Here is a 15,859-nt window from a genome sequence, read left to right on the forward strand (position 1 = left end):
GCCGAAGCGAATGATGTTTATTACGTCGCTGTTAACGATGGTAATGTTAATGATGGCCATCATCATCATCGTCCATCATTGTCAGCCATGGTCCCTCCACTGCTGGATGAAAGCCTCTCCGCCGCGTCCGTGATGCCACCGCCCTCCGTGATTTTACTCCATTTCCATCGCTCCATCTCCGCGGGGTGAGGGTGGTGGGTGCTCGTCCTTCGGGACGCGGTCTCTGCTGCCAATGCCGTCCCCCCAGTCTCGCTCATCGTCACATCCCGCGTCTGTGTCCACGCCGTATCCTGCCCAGTGATTGGTGGCGGCGGTGGAAACGTGGGGTTGTGGTTGGCGGGCATGATCGCTTGTCGGGCTGGATTAAATAAATATATTATATCATGGTAATCGGTGGGGTACAGGTGTGTGCGTCAAGGTGTGTGCAGGTGTCTGGACACAGTCCCAATGCGTGAGCTCCTCTGGCAAGCGAGGTTGCGTTGGCTGGGTGTGACAGCAACGTGTGTGTGTGATGTGTATGTGTGTATGTACAGATGTATTATTTAACATCTATTTCGACCACGTAGTTCGTGAAGCCTTCAATAGCTGTACCGGAGGAATTTTCATATGGGACAGACACAATGGGAGGCTGATCGATGCCCGGGTGCGGTCAGGGGTTGGCTCCCTATTGCTCAACCATGTTATGTATGCCGATGATCTGGTAATTGCTGCTCACTCAGAGAACGAGTTGGAGGCGCTGCTGCTGAACCTGGAGCTTGCCACTGAGGTGGGGCCTTACGATCAGCCCCACCAAAACTAAGCACCTGCCTGGGTATTTTGTACAATCGGACACTCCACCCCCACAACTCCCCATTGGTGATGGGGAAGTTGTGGAGAGAGTGGAGAGTTTCCCATACCTGGGCAGTGTGCTCATGACCAGTTCCGGTTTAACAGCAGAGGTCTCACTACGAACCAGTCGAGTGGCATTATCTTTTCATCGGTTGCGTAACGCTGTGTGGAAGCTACCTGGTCTGTCGCTACACCCAAAGCTTTGGGTCTTTACTTGCGAAAGGTGGAGCCTTCTTAACGAACATCTGCGCCGGTTTAAAATGTTTAGGCGGGGTTGCCTACGATCCATCGTGGGTTTAACCAGGCTAGATTGTGTGATGAGCTCACGGATCCTTGAAAAAATCCGGACACATTTTTTTTTATCAGCAAGCTCCTCCGGCAGACGAGGCTGCATTGGTTGGGTCACGTGGCCCGCATGCCCAGCCACTGGATGCTGCCCAAAGCAGCTTCTGTTTGGCCGGATCGAGGGGGGCTAAACGGACGAACCATGTGGCTGAAGAGGAGATGGAGCTGGTGTGGTATGGGTGTTCTTTCAACATACATGAGGCGAGTGGACTTGCCAATGAATGGCACCAGCGGGTATTGCATCTGCCAGTCTTCTCAATCATCCCATTGCACCTGGGTCTGCTCCGTGATCTGCCAGCAGGGAGCCTTCCACACTTCACGTGGACTCGAGGTGTACCTAGGCTGGCACAAGCGCCACGGTGACGCTGGGTTGGAGCCAGCCCCAGGTCAGGGCACGAGGTCGAGTGCGAGAGTGTTGCCAACCGTCCCAGATTGGCCCAGAGTCGTCGACCGGAATCGACATCAATCCCCCGGTGACTCCTGAAAGCAATCCGCCGGAAGATGTTCGTGGGATATTTTTGGTTTACGTATTAATAAACCACCTCACGGAATAGCTTCACAGAGTTGGCAACCCCGACCTGCGGCATAGCCCGGTGGGGGGGGGGGGGGGGGAATTGCCGTCCGCTGTGCTCCGAGTGGCCGCAGAAATCGCCTCGCACCGAGATGCGGTGCCGGCTTCACGGTTGCGTTGAGCTCCCGTGGCCAGGACGCTTCGTGGGGCCGCCACGACCTGTTCGGTTCGTCACCTTTACTGCAGCCTTGCGCCCACTTTGGTTCGCAATCGTTAAACAAATGTACGATGTTAATAATTATAATAAACACATAGGGTTTGATGAAACAAAGTAGTTACCTACGTTGCTTAATTTGTTTTTGACGATTGACTTTTCAAAGAAACTCTGGCCATGTCTCGCGACCCGAAGGAGAAGGGCATCTCGCACCCCCAGACGGAGCGTGCATCATACCAGGGTTAAGAAGAGCCACGGACTTCAACCAACTCGGGGGAAATTCACGGTTGAAGTCCCTCGCTCCTCGATATTTCCAGAAGTTCATTTTGAGCCGCTGTCATTTTTTTATTTTTAGACTCGCGGGGTTCGTGGTTGTTCGGGGGCCCCCCTTTTAACTGGAGGTCAACTTATTTGGGGGGTTACTCTTTAGGCTCCCCCTCCCTGCTTAGGCCACAACCCCTTTGTGTCGGTGGGCGGGGCCAGCAGGGGTGGGCGGGGTCAGTAGGGATGGGTGGGGTCAGTAGGGATGGGTGGGGTCAGTAGGGATGGGCGGGGCCAGCAGGGGTGGGCGGGGTCAGTAGGGGTGGGCGGGGTCAGTAGGGATGGGCGGGGTCCGTAAGGATGGGTGGGGTCAGTAGGGATGGGCGGGGTCAGCAGGGGTGGGCGGGGCCAGCAGGGGTGGGTGGGGTCAGTAGGGGTGGGCTGGGTCAGTATGGATGGGTGGGGTCAGTAGAGATGGGCGGGGTCAGAATGGGTGGGCGGGGCCAGCAGGGGTGGGCGGTGTCAATAGGAGGAAAAAGGTCAGCTGATCTCTGACCAATATCCCTCTTCCTCTGGACCTCGGTTGGCTACGTACGGTGCGAGAGAGGTTCAACATCCATACAAAGATCACAACGCGTGTCGGCAGCAGAACGTTGAGAGGCTGACTGAGAAACAATGGTGGGGCGGAAGAGGTGACGGGCCCCTGGGACGATCAGAGAAGCGGCTGGAGAGAAGAGGGGTAGACGCACAGAGACACGTACACGGGCAAAGACAAAGACCCCGTATAGCCTTAATACTGTTGGGGCAAGTGCTGTTAGCGAGCACGTAGCAAGTCCGGCACGGCACATGAGGGGGTGGGTGGCCAACACCACGCCCGGCCGCCTTTGTCTCCCTAGTGGCGATGTTTACTACACACCGCACCAGGTAGTAATGAGGCCAAGTCAACCTAGGGGAGGCCCAGGATAATTGTCACCGATGTTGGTGGCCGTGAGCGGGAATCGAACTTGAGTCGCCGTGTTCGGGGTGCAGCGTGGCGCTAACCGCTGCACCACCGCTCCCAAGGCCCCAGGACGATCAACGGCGTGGCTGGAGAGAAGAGGGGTGGGCGCACAGAGACGCGCACACGGGCACACGCACACGTGAGCACAACGTGACCGCTCTCCGCTTTATTGCAACTCGGCAAACAGCTCCGAACGTAACAGGGACCCCCGCAGGACACACACCGAAAATCCCGCGAAAGAGCGGTTCCTGCGCAGCACCCCGACCCCTCCCCAGAACGAACACGCACCCCGCCCCGACCACGACCAGTGCAGCACACACGCACCACACCACAACCCCTACCAGTGCAGCACACTCGCACGACGCCCCTACTAGTACAGTACACATGCACCACAACCCTTATCCCGTACAAGCACCCCACCCCTAACCAGTACAACACACACGCACCACATCCCACTCAACCCCTACCAGTAGAGCGCACACACACCCTCGAACCGCTACCAGAACAAGCACACACGCACCCCCCGCCTCCTACCACGACAGCGCACACACACACATACGCACGCACCCCACCACGACGAACGAATGCAGCACACGGCATTGCGTACCCTGCCACTCGCTGCCCGTCCCAACGGTAAACAACAGGGTGACAGCAGCGGGATACACCCCAACACCCGTGGAGTGGTTCATTGGAGGGGAGCAGGCAAGGTGGAGGGGGATATATTTGGGGGGGGTGCGCAAGTTGGAGGGGGTTCTGAAGACCGATTGGGGGGGGGGGGGGGGGGAGGAGGAATGGGGGGGGGGTAACTGTGGAGCAACCAGCAGCAGAGAGCGCTCCGCAAGAAAATGCGGGAAACACAAGCGGGAAATATAAAAACTCAACAACAGGCAAGGGAGATTGGGGGGGGAGGGGGCAACTGTGGGGGGCTGCACGGACACCCCACGCCCTCCCCCCCCCTTCCCAAGGGACATCGACCTCTGTGACCGAGCGTTCGCGAATTTTAAAAAGATTGAACAAAAAAAAGGATTATCCTCTCTTCCCCTCCCTCCCCCCCTCTCTTCTCTCTCTCCGCCCTCTCTCTCTCCCCCTCCCCCCCCTCTCCCTCTCACCTGCCTCCTCATCCAAATGCGCTGGACCGGATGGCGCAAATCTCCCAGTCAGCGTCGCCATGACGACGCTACACTCATCATCACGCCCCCCCCCCCACCCCCCCCCCCGGGGGAGGAAGGGGAATGAGAGACGTTAACGATCCGTGGATCGGAAAATCAATCCCGACGCTCGCAATGCAAGCGTCGTCTTTCCGTGAGCGGGGAATCGATAGCTCGTGACGCGTGGAGTCTAGATCGACTCTGGTGTGGAGTGTAGATTCATGCCGCTGTAGAGTCGTTAGTCTCACGTTGCTACAGATTCGATGGAATAATGCTGGTATAGAGTTTATATAACCACCACACTACAAACTCCATAGGTTGAGAACACGACTGGAGCTACAGATCCACTCCAGTGTAGACTGCTAGAAAATTCAATGAATTGGGACACCGACCATGACCCCGAATCGTACCACAACCCTGAATAGTACCACCACCCTGAATCATGAATCGGGGGTGGGGGGGGGGGAGGTAGGGAAGAGTGGTGGCGGCGTGGTTAGCGCGCGCTGCGGTACAAGTGCGGCAGCCCCGGTTCGATTCCGGGCCATGGCTAACATCAGCGGTGGTTTATCTGCTCCGGTCGGAAAGGTGAAATATGGAAGAAAAAAAATGAATTCCCCATGACTGACCTGGACGTGGGGGGGGGGCCTTCATCCAGCAGTGGATTGACCAGCAGCTGTGAATGAGTTGTGCTCTGCTAAACTCGTGACCCCGAGCCACGTGGCGGTGATCGCGATGACGACGTAACGACCATGAGGTCGTTACGTCTCTAAGCGGGGGTGGCAGCAGGGGGTGATGGCGGGGGTGGCAGCAGGGGGTGATGGCGGGGGTGGCAGTCGAGGGAGGCTGGGGATGGGTTTGGCAGGTCCGGCGGGCCATGTGTGTGAGAGAGACGCTGTGTGAGTGAGAGAGACGCTGTGTGTGTGAGAGAGACGCTGGGTAAGAGAGACGCTGGGTAAGAGAGACGCTGGGTGAGAGAGACGCTGTGTGTGTGAGAGAGACGCTGTGTGTGTGAGAGAGACGCTGTGTGTGTGAGAGAGACGCTGGGTGGGTGGGTGGGGGCGGGTGGAGGGGCAGACGCCACGTCACATGGGCAGACGCCACGTCACATGGGCAGGAGGTGGTCGTCCCTCTCCTCCTCCTCCTCGGCGCCTTCCCCATCGGCGCCGGTGCCCACCCCGCGGTACGCCGCCGCTTGGTTCTTCGGCTTGGAGCGGCACACGAAGTCGCAGCCGTCCTGCGGCACGACGACACGCGGCCATCGTCAGCGTTGCCATTGTCGTCGGCGGAGGCATCGTCGTCATCATCGTCATTGTCATCATTGTCGTTGTCATCATCGTCATCACCGCCATCGTCGTCGTCATCGTCGTCATCATTGTCGTTGTCATCATCGTCATCATCATCATCATCGTAGTCGTCATCGTCGTCAGCATCGTCGTCGTCAGCATCGTCATCATTGTCGTCATCGTCATTATCATCATCGTCGTCGGCATCTTCGTCGGCATCATCGTCGTCAGCATTGTCATCATCAGCATCGTCGTCATCATCATCATCGCCGACGAGTTACAAGTTGAGATTGTTGTAGAAGCGTGGCTTGCAATCAAATGGCATTCATTGTCTTTGACCAAACCCCCCGGAGTGTGCGCCCCAGTCCCATGAAGATTCTGCAGACATCGCGGTGTAAACTGAAACTCTTTGTGGCTCAGCGAGCACAGGTTTTACTCGCTCTCGGCGGGTTCGGTTTGTGCGATTTCGCACTGTAGAGTCATGTTGTCCTACAACGCGCGAGTCCATGACGCGAATTGGATATAACGCCATCGAGTGAATAGAACTACGTCACGCGAGTAGGAACGAGCGGGTGTGCGGCTGCCTCGGCGAAGCATTATCACCACACAAGGTAGCGGGATGCTGCTGGATGCTTCTGGACGATACCCACGCGCCTCAAGTCTTTGTTCGGCCTGCGTACGCATTTCACGTGTTATCGTGGACTGTGCCTTGCCCTACATTATTTATTATAACCCGATTTTTCCACAATGCGGTGGTCTTCAGGAACGCAACTACCGCGCAAGAGAACTTTAGATGCTGCGGCTGAAAATTTTCCACCCAAAATTGGCGATATTACGTGGTTTGAATTCACTCGCACGCAGATATGCGGTCGGACGTAGGACAACATTGTGTGTGCGTAGTGTATGCGCGACTCGGCAGGCAGAAGTCTCACACACAGACACATACAATGTGTGTGTACTGTGTGTATACTGTGTGTGTACTGTGTGTACTGTGTGTTACTGTGTGTGTGTACTGTGTGTGCACTGTGTGCGCAGTGTGTGCACTATGTGTGCACTGTGTGTGTGTACTGTGTGTGTACTGTGTGTGCACTGTGTGTGCACTGTGGGTGTACTGTGTGTGTACTGTGTGTGTACTGTGTGTGTACTGTGTGTGTGTACTGTGTGTGTGTACTGTGTGTGTGTACTGTGTGTGTGTACTGTGTGTGTGTGCTGTATGTGCGTGTACTGTATGTGCTGTATGTGTGTGTGCTGTATGTGTGTGTGCTGTATGTGTGTGTACTGTGTGTGTGTACTGTGTGTGTGTACTGTGTGTGTGTACTGTGTGTGTGTACTGTGTGTGCACTGTGTGTGTGTACTGTGTGTGTGTACTGTGTGTGTACTGTGTGTGCACTGTGTGTGCACTATGTGTGTACTGTGTATGTGTACTGTGTGTGTACTGTGTGTGTACTGTGTGTGTACTGTGTGTGCACTGTGTGTGCACTGTGTGTGTACTGTGTGTGTACTGTGTGTGCACTGTGTGTGTACTATGTGTGTACTGTGTATGTACTGTGTATGTACTGTGTGTGTACTGTGTGTGCACTGTGTGCGCTACTCGGCAGGCAGCGGTCTCCCCGTGCGGTTTCGCTTTGTGCCCCCATTGTCTGGGATGCATCGACTACTCCTCTTACGTCCTACCACCGACGCGCAGAGCGAGGAAAACCCGCACGGGGCCGGCGTCTCCTGCTCCTCCAGCAGCCAGCAGCACGTCACCCCGTGCGTAACGTCGCGTCTACATCCGTGTCCAGACGCGTGCGCGTCTTTGCACGTAATGTATGCGGCGTGTGCGTGCATGCACACGTAGGGTGCTGTGAGCAGTCGTATAGGGGGGAGCCAGTAGTGTAGCGCTACGAACCTGGCGACCCAAGTTCGATTCCCGCTCACGGGCAATGCCAGTCAATATTATTCGGAGCTGGTCCTGGGCCTCCCCTGGGTCGACTCAGTCTCAAACGAGTACCTGGTGCAGTGTGTACACATCGTCACTAGGGAGACAAAGGCGGTTGGGCGTGGTGCTGGCCACCCACCCCCTCGTGTACCGTGCTAGCCTCAAAACGTGCTCGCTAACAGCACTTGCCCCTACAGTCTTGTCTTTGTGCGTGCGTGTGCATGCGTGTGCGTGCGTGTGCGTGCACGTGTGCGTGCGCGTGCGCGCGCGCGCGTGCGCGTGCGCGTGTGCGTACAGCCAGGATGTTGCCCAGGTTCTGCCAGAAGTGGTAGTTTGGGATTTGCTCTGCGCCCTTCGCTCCGACCACGAAGCGCTGGTACAGGAAACCGCCGAGCAGGTACACGGCGATAAGCACCAGCAACCTGCACGCACACAAAGACAACGGTCCCCCGTATAGCCTCAACAGACTGTTGGGGCAAGTGCTGTTCGTGAGCACATAAGGCCGGAATGGCACACGAAGGGGTGGGTGGCCAGCACCACACCTGGCCGCCTTTGTCTCCCCACTGGCGATGTTTACTACACACCACACCAGGTACTCATTTGAGGCCGAGTCAAATAAGTAGGGCCCAGCACCGGTTTAGATAATCGTCAATGGTGTTGGCCGTGAGCGGGAATCGAACTCAGGTCGCCAGGTTCGTAGCGCGGCACACTAACCGTGACACTACCGCTCCCCACCACTTCTCTCCTACGCACACACACACACGCGCGCTCACCCACTCTCTCATTCACTCGCCCGCCTGTCCGCCCACCCACTCGCTCATCCATCCTCTCACTTGCTCACCTTCGCTTGCCCACTCATCCATCCACCCAATCGTCTCCCTGACTCATTAGCTCCGTTGTCCCTCCACCCTTTCGCTCACTCACCCATCCGAACATCGCTCATTCACTTTTTTTTCTCTCACTCGATCCCTCACAAACCCATCCGCTGACCCACTCGCTGACGCCACCCCTCTCACCCGATCTCTCCCCAAGCCACACTCTCTCTAAACCCACGCATCCATTCGCATGGCCATCTCCCTGCACTGTCATCTAACCCACTTGCTCCCTCCCTCCTCACCCTTCTATCTCCCTCTGTTCCTCTATCCCACCCCTCTGTTCCTCTATCCCACCCCCCTCCTTCTATCCCACCCCTCTCTCTCGCATGCCGCCCCCCCCGCCGGCACTCACACGATGAAGATGATGGCGCCGGCTCCGAGGCCGCTGCCCTGGTCGTTGCAGGCCACCGAGCTGCTCATCTCAAACAGATAGAAGCAGTCGGCGTCCTTCTCCCGCTCCTCGCTCACGATCGTCAGCTGACTCTGCACACGCGCGCAAAGGGTGGTGAGGGTGGCGATGATGGTGGACTGTGTGCGGCTGCGTGTGATTGCACGCGATTGTGCGTGGTTACGGGACTGCGTGCGGTTGTGTGTGGTTGCGTGTGATTGCACGTGATTGCGCGTGGTTACGGGACTGTGTGCGGTTGTGTGTGGTTGCGTGTGATTGCGTGATTGCACGCGATTGCGCGTGGTTACGGGACTGTGTGCGGTTGCGTGTGATTGCACGCGATTGTGCGTAGTTACGGGACTGTGTGGTTGCGTGTGATTGCAAGAGATTGCGCGTGGTTACGGGACTGTGTGCGGTTGCGTGTGATTGCGTGTGATTGCACGTGATTGCGCGTGGTTACGGGACTGTGTGTGGTTGCGTGTGGTTGCGTGTGGTTGCGTGTGATTGCGTGTGATTGCACGCGATTGCGCGTGGTTGCGGGACTGCGTGTGGTTGCGTGTGATTGCGTGTGATTGCGTGTGATTGCACGCGATTGTGAATGGTTACGGGACTGCGTGTTATTGCGTGTGATTGCGTGCGATTGCACGCGATTGCGCGTGGTTACGGGACTGCGTGCGGTTGTGGGCCTGAGCGCGATCGCGAACTGCTGCACGCACGGCCAGCCTGTAGGGGTCGCAGGAGATCATGACCATGGCCTTGCGCTTCTCCGAGTGGCAGTGGGTGTCGTAGGCCTCGCCACCCTTGTAAATCAGCAGGATCCAATCGACTGTGCGCACAGGCAGCATGTGGGGGTCAGAGTTCGGAGTCAGGGACCCGAGTCGCCAACAGGACGTCACGCGGACGTTTCACGCGCGCCGGATCACCATCGCGAGGGTTACCGTCACCTCCTGCTAAACAGACGGACGAAAGGAGCTCGCGCGTCGACGCCTTCAGCCCGAGTCAGGAGTGTGTCGACAAGGAGACAAAAAAGAAACCGATAGATTCTAGAGTCAAATCGAGGGGCAGCGGCGCTGCTGCTGCTGCCTAGCGGTGGCGCGTTTGCCAGTTCGCTGCGAAGCGTCGCGGTTTGAATCCAGAGGGCCCCCCTGGTGGTTAATGCTGCGCTAAGGTAGCAAGATGTTAACCACCTCGCTTGGTATACAGGAGGTCGTGGGTTCAATCCCGACCCGGACGCCTGCTGCTGTATATTTGGAGTTTGCAGTGTCTCTCTTCCCGGTGGTCGCGTGGATTTTTCTCCGAATCCTCTGGTTTTACCCCTCCACATTTAGAATCAACATCACACGTTTAGAGTGTTTGGCTGCTATAAATGTCCACGCGATAAGCCACTTTGTTGAGCTATCATTTGTGATAGCCATTGCTCAGGGTGCCTTACCTGGTAAAAAAAAAGTTTTTTTTACAGTTACAATTTTTTTTTAGGTGAACTCAACTTTTTTTTTTATTACTCGGCGTTACAGATCTCGTGGCTTATAATATTTTTTATATAAATAGCATTTGTAAGGCATATTTCATCCAAGAATCCCAATGCGCCAGCACCGTGTATGGAAAGCAGGGAAGTAAGACCGAGCCAGCGGCCATTTCAAAGAGGTGAGTTTTCAGGGCAGATTTAAATAGCGCTCAAGATTCCGATTGTGTTATTAATCATCAGAGGCCAACGCGTTCCACAGTCTTGGAGCCGCACTGGCAAGAGGCCCGAATCACCCCAGGAACGGAGCCTTGACCTTGTAATACTGAGGAGGAGACGTCACGGTCCGAATTTGCAAATTAATTCCCAAATACAATTACACCACCGCAAATGACTCAGTTGGCATGGATTCCATATCACGGTGTCGCCCCCGTCTACTGCACGGCTACTTGCAGACTGTGTTGTGAAACACAGCAGCGCTTTCCTTCGTGACGAGAGCCTCGCGCTAGCATTACAGTTGGCTACGTGCAGAGCGAAAGAAGTTCAACATACATACGTAAGAATGACAGCAGCAACGACATTATTACTTAGTCCCCCAGTTGTACAGGAGGACGTGGGTTCGATCCCGACCCTGACGCCTGTTAATTGGAGTTTGCGTGTTCTCCCCGTGGACGCGTAGATTTTTCTCCAGGTCCTCCGGTTTTTCCCTCGACATTTATAAACATGCGATTAGAGTATTTAGCTGTTTATAAATTTCCACATGATGACCCACTTCCGGTTGTACAGGAGGACGTGGGTTCGATCCCGACCCTGACGCCTGTATATTTGGAGTTTGCGTGTTCTCCCCGTGGACGCGTGGACTTTTCTCCAGGTCCTCCGGTTTTTCCCTCGACATTTATAAACATGCGATTAGAGTATTTGGCTGCTATAAATTTCCACATGATGACCCACTTCGTCAAGCTATCATTTGTAATAGCCAGGTCGCTTCTGAAAAAGAGACATATAGCTTAGTGGGCTTTACCGAGAGATGATCCATGAATGTGATCGAGGCATTGGGGGATACGGGATTGGGAAAGGAGGGGGGGGGGATACAGGACTGGGTGGGTGCAGGACACAGGATTGGGGTGTGGGTTTTCTCACGGCCGCCAATGAGGTGCGTCTCATTAGTCCGCCCAATGATGGTCTGGGCTCCCTTGGTGTCGCGCTGCACCAGTCCCGCAGTGGCGGGGGCCCCGGCCACGGAGTCGCACACGCGCATCGTGTAGTTGTAGGTTTCGCCGTCCGACTCGTAGCTCGAAATCAGTCTGCGCGCCAACACGCACAAGTACACGCACAAGTACACGCACAAGTACACGCAACGCTCGTGAAAAAGGCATTGCGAACACACGCTCATTGTTGACTTGCGGGCACATTCACACGAGTGTGCACAGTTGGCATGGGCACACAAAGTTCCCTCCATTTAACAAAATGTTGGGGCAAGTGTAGCTATAGCGAGCACCTATGAAGGCCTGTATAGCACTCGATGGGGTGGGTGGGTGGTAAGCACTACGCTGCCTTGGTCTTCTTAGTGACAATGTTTACATACTGCCGGGTTGACCTAGGGGAGGCCCAGGACTGGTTCATCTCATCATCATTGGTGTTGGCCGTGATAACACATTCATTGACATGTGGCCACACATACACATTAACACGTTGGCACAGTTGGCATGCACACAACACCAAGAGCCGCCATTCACCACTGAATGGTGGTGACATCACCACAGCAGTTGTGCCAGGCCAGGTGCACTTTGAGGCCACGTGAAGTGTCGAAGGCTCGCTGACAGGATGTCACGGGACAGACCCAGGTGCCATGGGTTGAAGCACTGAGATGACTGGCAGAATTTGTTTTTTTTTCCCAGGCAAGGTCCACTGAGCTGTTAAGTTCTTTTTGAAAAAACAACATGGCCACAAATGAGCCAAGCGAAGTGGCTTATCACGTGCAAATTTATAACAGCTAAATACTCTGAACGCATATTTCTAAATGTGGAGAAGAAAACCAGAGGACCTAGAGTAAAATTCACGCTACCACGGGGAGAACACGCAAACTCCAAATATATAGGTGTCCAGGTCGGGATCGAACCCGTAACCTCCTGTATACCAGGCGAGGTAGTTAACATCTCGCCATCGTGGCAAGTTGGCACAGTAGGGGGGACCAGATGTGCCCCCTACTGTGCCAACTTGCTGCATTTTAGCCACCCAGCCCTCCGCTCATTGTTGTGAGCATTACTCCTTTGTCCTCCGTTGTTGTTGTTGGAGGGTGACTGCCTGCAAATGCCCAGTCGCGTCCTTCACGAGCCTCCTCCGATCTTGACACCGCTGGTGCCAGTGTTCGTCAATTCCACTCAAGTCCACATCATCTTGTACCGCACCAGTCCATCTCTTTTTCAGCCCGTGCCATGCCCGTTTAGACCCCTCTATCTGGTCAAATAGAAGCTGTTTGGGCATGCGGTGGCTGGGTATGTGGGCAACATGACGTGTACCCTTAACAGACTGTAGGGGCAAGTGCTGTTGGAGAGCACCTATGAAGCAGGTACGGCACATGAGGTGGTAGGTGGCCAACACCACGCTCGGCCGCCTTTGTCTCCCTAGCAATGATGTTTACACACCGTACCAGGTACTCATTTGAGGCCGAGTTGACCTAGGGGAGACCCAGGACCGGTTTAAATAAAAATTGTCCGTGAGCGTAAATCGAACTCGGGTCGCTGGGTTCGTAGCGCATCGCGCTAACCACAACACATGCGTGTCCACACGAACACACGCACAAATAGGAGGCTTGCACACACAGGGGCACAACAAACTCGCCTTCCCGACACTGGCGTTACCATTAACCACTCTAGCCAGTCAGACACGAGCCCTACCACTCACCACACGAGTCAGACACGAGCTCTACCACTGACCACACGAGTCAGACACTAGCCCTAAGCCACACTTGCCAACCAGACCACAGCCCTTCCCCCAACCACCACACTCGGCCGCTGGGAATCGGGGGGGCGGGGCACGTGACTGCGCGTCCATGATGAGGAAGTGTCGCCTCGAAGTAGGAAGGCGGGGGGAACGAACCGCGTTGGGTAGAGGCAGAAACCCCGTGGATCCCAGTAACCCAGCGATAGCATTCAGGGGGAAGGGCGAAGCCCATTCTCTAACTCAGCCGCCCCACGCGGAAGGGGGGGTGGGGGGTGACGCAGTCGTTCCGCTCAGAATTAGGGGCCCGGGACGGCCTACTCGAATCCACATCGAGATCCCAAGAACCACAACCCTCGAGCCCCAAGTCTCCTTGAACCACGGTTCATACGGGAACCCCCGAGTCCCGGTGACTAGTCCGAATTTGTCACATGAGTCTCCAGGAACCGTGATCCCCTGAGTCAACACTGGAGGACATCTGTGAAAGACACGGTGGCTAAGAGATGTTAACTACCTCGCCTGGTGTACAGGTCGTGGGTTCCATCCCGACCCTGACGCCTGCTGCTGTATATTTGGAGTTTGCGGTGTCGCTCTCTCTCATCATCATCATCACGGTGGCCAGGAGATGTTAACTACCTCGCCTGGTATACAGGAGGTCGTGGGTTCGAACCCGACCCTGACGCCTGCTGCTGTATATTTGGAGTTTGTATGTCTCTATCATCATCACGGTGGCTATGGGGATGTTAACTATCTCGACTGGTCTACAGGAGATCGTGGGTTCGAACCCGACCCTGACGCTTGCTGCTGCTGTATATTTGGAGTTTGCGTGTCTCTCTCTCCCCGTATTCTGGTGGATTTTTCTCCGGGTCCTCCGGCTTTTCCCTTTATTTTTAAAAACATTTCCAGGTGAGAAGCCATCTTCGTTGCGCTATCATTTGTGTCCAGGTCCCTTCTGAAACAGAATTGTCCGTCTCCGTGGGCCTTGCCTGGCAATAGTAAAGACTGTTTTTAGTTTTCACTGCGAGTCCCCGTGATCCCAAATCCCTCAAGAACCCTCGAGTCGCCAGTCCCCGTGATCCCAAATCCCCCAAGAACCCCCGTGATCACAAATCCCCCAAGTCCTCAGATTCCCCTCGATCCCAAATCCCCCCAAGAACCCCCGAGTCCCCGTGACCCCAAATCCCCCAAGAACTCCAAGTCCTCAGAACCCACAGGACCCATCGGGGGTCTCCACGAGGCCCCCTTTACCCCCGAAGTACCCCCCCACACCCCCACACCCTCAAGGCCCCGCTTTACATTCCCCAGCGCGGATAAGTGCGAACGCGTCTCGTGCCGGCCGCGTCGTCCAACGGCGAGCGCCGTTACACGCAGGCTCCGTGCCGCTCGACCAATGGGAGCGCGCGTCTGTGACGGGGCGAGGGAGGGGGGTGCGGTGGGGGGTGAGTCCACAGGGGGCCGGCGCATCCGCGCTGGCAATTCCACTCACGTTGTGCCGCGCAGAGGCTCGAGCCGGGCGAGCAGCTGGGCCTCGCGGTCGGACGGCTTCCCGGACTTGGTGGTGAGCGCGCAGCCGCCCAGGGTCTGCGCCGACACCGTCGAGAGGAGCGGCAGCAGCAGCAGCGGCAGGAGGAGGAGGAGAGAGCGCAGCGGCAGCGGAGCCTCCATGCCTCCCATTCTCGTTGTTGACACCGACTGGCGCATCACGTGCTCGTGATGCACAGTAGCGGAAGTGGTGCGGGCGAGGGAAGTGACGTCAGTCTATCAGCGGACATGTTGGGTAGGGGGGTGGTGGTTAAATACGAAGGTGGGGGTTAAGGAAGGCGGACATGTTGGGTAGGGGAGTGGTGGTTAAGGAGGAATGTGGGGGTTAAAGGAGGCGGAAATGTTGGGTAGGGGGGTGGTGGTTAAATGGAAAAGTGGGGGTTAAGGAAGGCGGACGTTGGGTAGGGGGGGATGGTGAAATAGGAACGTGGGGTTAAGAAAGGCGGACATGTTGGGTAGGGGGATGGTGAAATAGGAACGTGGGGTTAAGAAAGGCGGACATGTTGGGTAGGGGGGATGGTGAAATAGGAACGCCGGGTTAAGTCGGACGTGTTGGGTAGGGGGGTGGTGAAATGGGAACGTGGAGTCAAACGAAACTCGGCACGTTAGAGGTTACGTCTTCCCATCAGCCCAACCAAAATCTGAGCACCTGCCTGGGTAGTTTGTGCCATCAAATCCTCCACCCCCTCAACTCACTCCCCATTGGTGATGGAGCAGTTGTGGAGAAAGTGCAGAGTTTTTTTTCCGTATGGGCTGACATGTCATTACAGTATATCATAAAATGGGGTTTCTCTTGAAGCAGAGCATTATACAACATTAACAACTAAGTATAATGCATATGTTCATATCAAATTAATGCCAGTATGTCGAATAACAATGCAACTACAGTAGACTCTCGATTATCGGTGCTAATGACGGAGAGGATGGCCGCAGATAGTTTTCTGGTCTCACACTTTGAGACTAGGCTCAAAAGAAAGCTGTCTCTGGTGTGGACCAATCAGTTTCCAAGACAATACATATATTATCGGAGCATGTTTTTGTTTGCATGTGTAGTGGCACAGCGCCGACTGCTGTACAGCACCAGCAACTGCGGTGGACACTTAGCGCACATGCCGCTGAGCATATACACGGGTGTGCCGGC

General features: G+C 55.6%; 1 protein-coding gene across 1 annotated transcript; it reads right to left on the minus strand.

Moving 5' to 3' along the window:
• Window positions 1–3,310: 3,310 nt before the first annotated feature.
• On the minus strand, window positions 3,311–14,909 carry M6PR (mannose-6-phosphate receptor, cation dependent). The gene is made up of 6 exons (XM_078611514.1): window positions 14,663–14,909; window positions 11,377–11,540; window positions 9,491–9,600; window positions 8,739–8,869; window positions 7,807–7,933; window positions 3,311–5,541 (listed from the first exon to the last, which is right to left on the minus strand). The coding sequence occupies exons 1-6, from the start codon at window positions 14,875–14,877 to the stop codon at window positions 5,410–5,412; spliced, it is 879 nt and encodes a 292-aa protein (XP_078467640.1). The 5' UTR covers window positions 14,878–14,909; the 3' UTR covers window positions 3,311–5,409.
• Between the last annotated feature and the right edge of the window lie 950 nt (window positions 14,910–15,859).

This window comes from Lampetra planeri, chromosome 36 (genome assembly GCF_965212315.1).
Source record: "Lampetra planeri chromosome 36, kcLamPlan1.2.h2, whole genome shotgun sequence".
Lineage (NCBI taxonomy): Eukaryota > Metazoa > Chordata > Hyperoartia > Petromyzontiformes > Petromyzontidae > Lampetra > Lampetra planeri.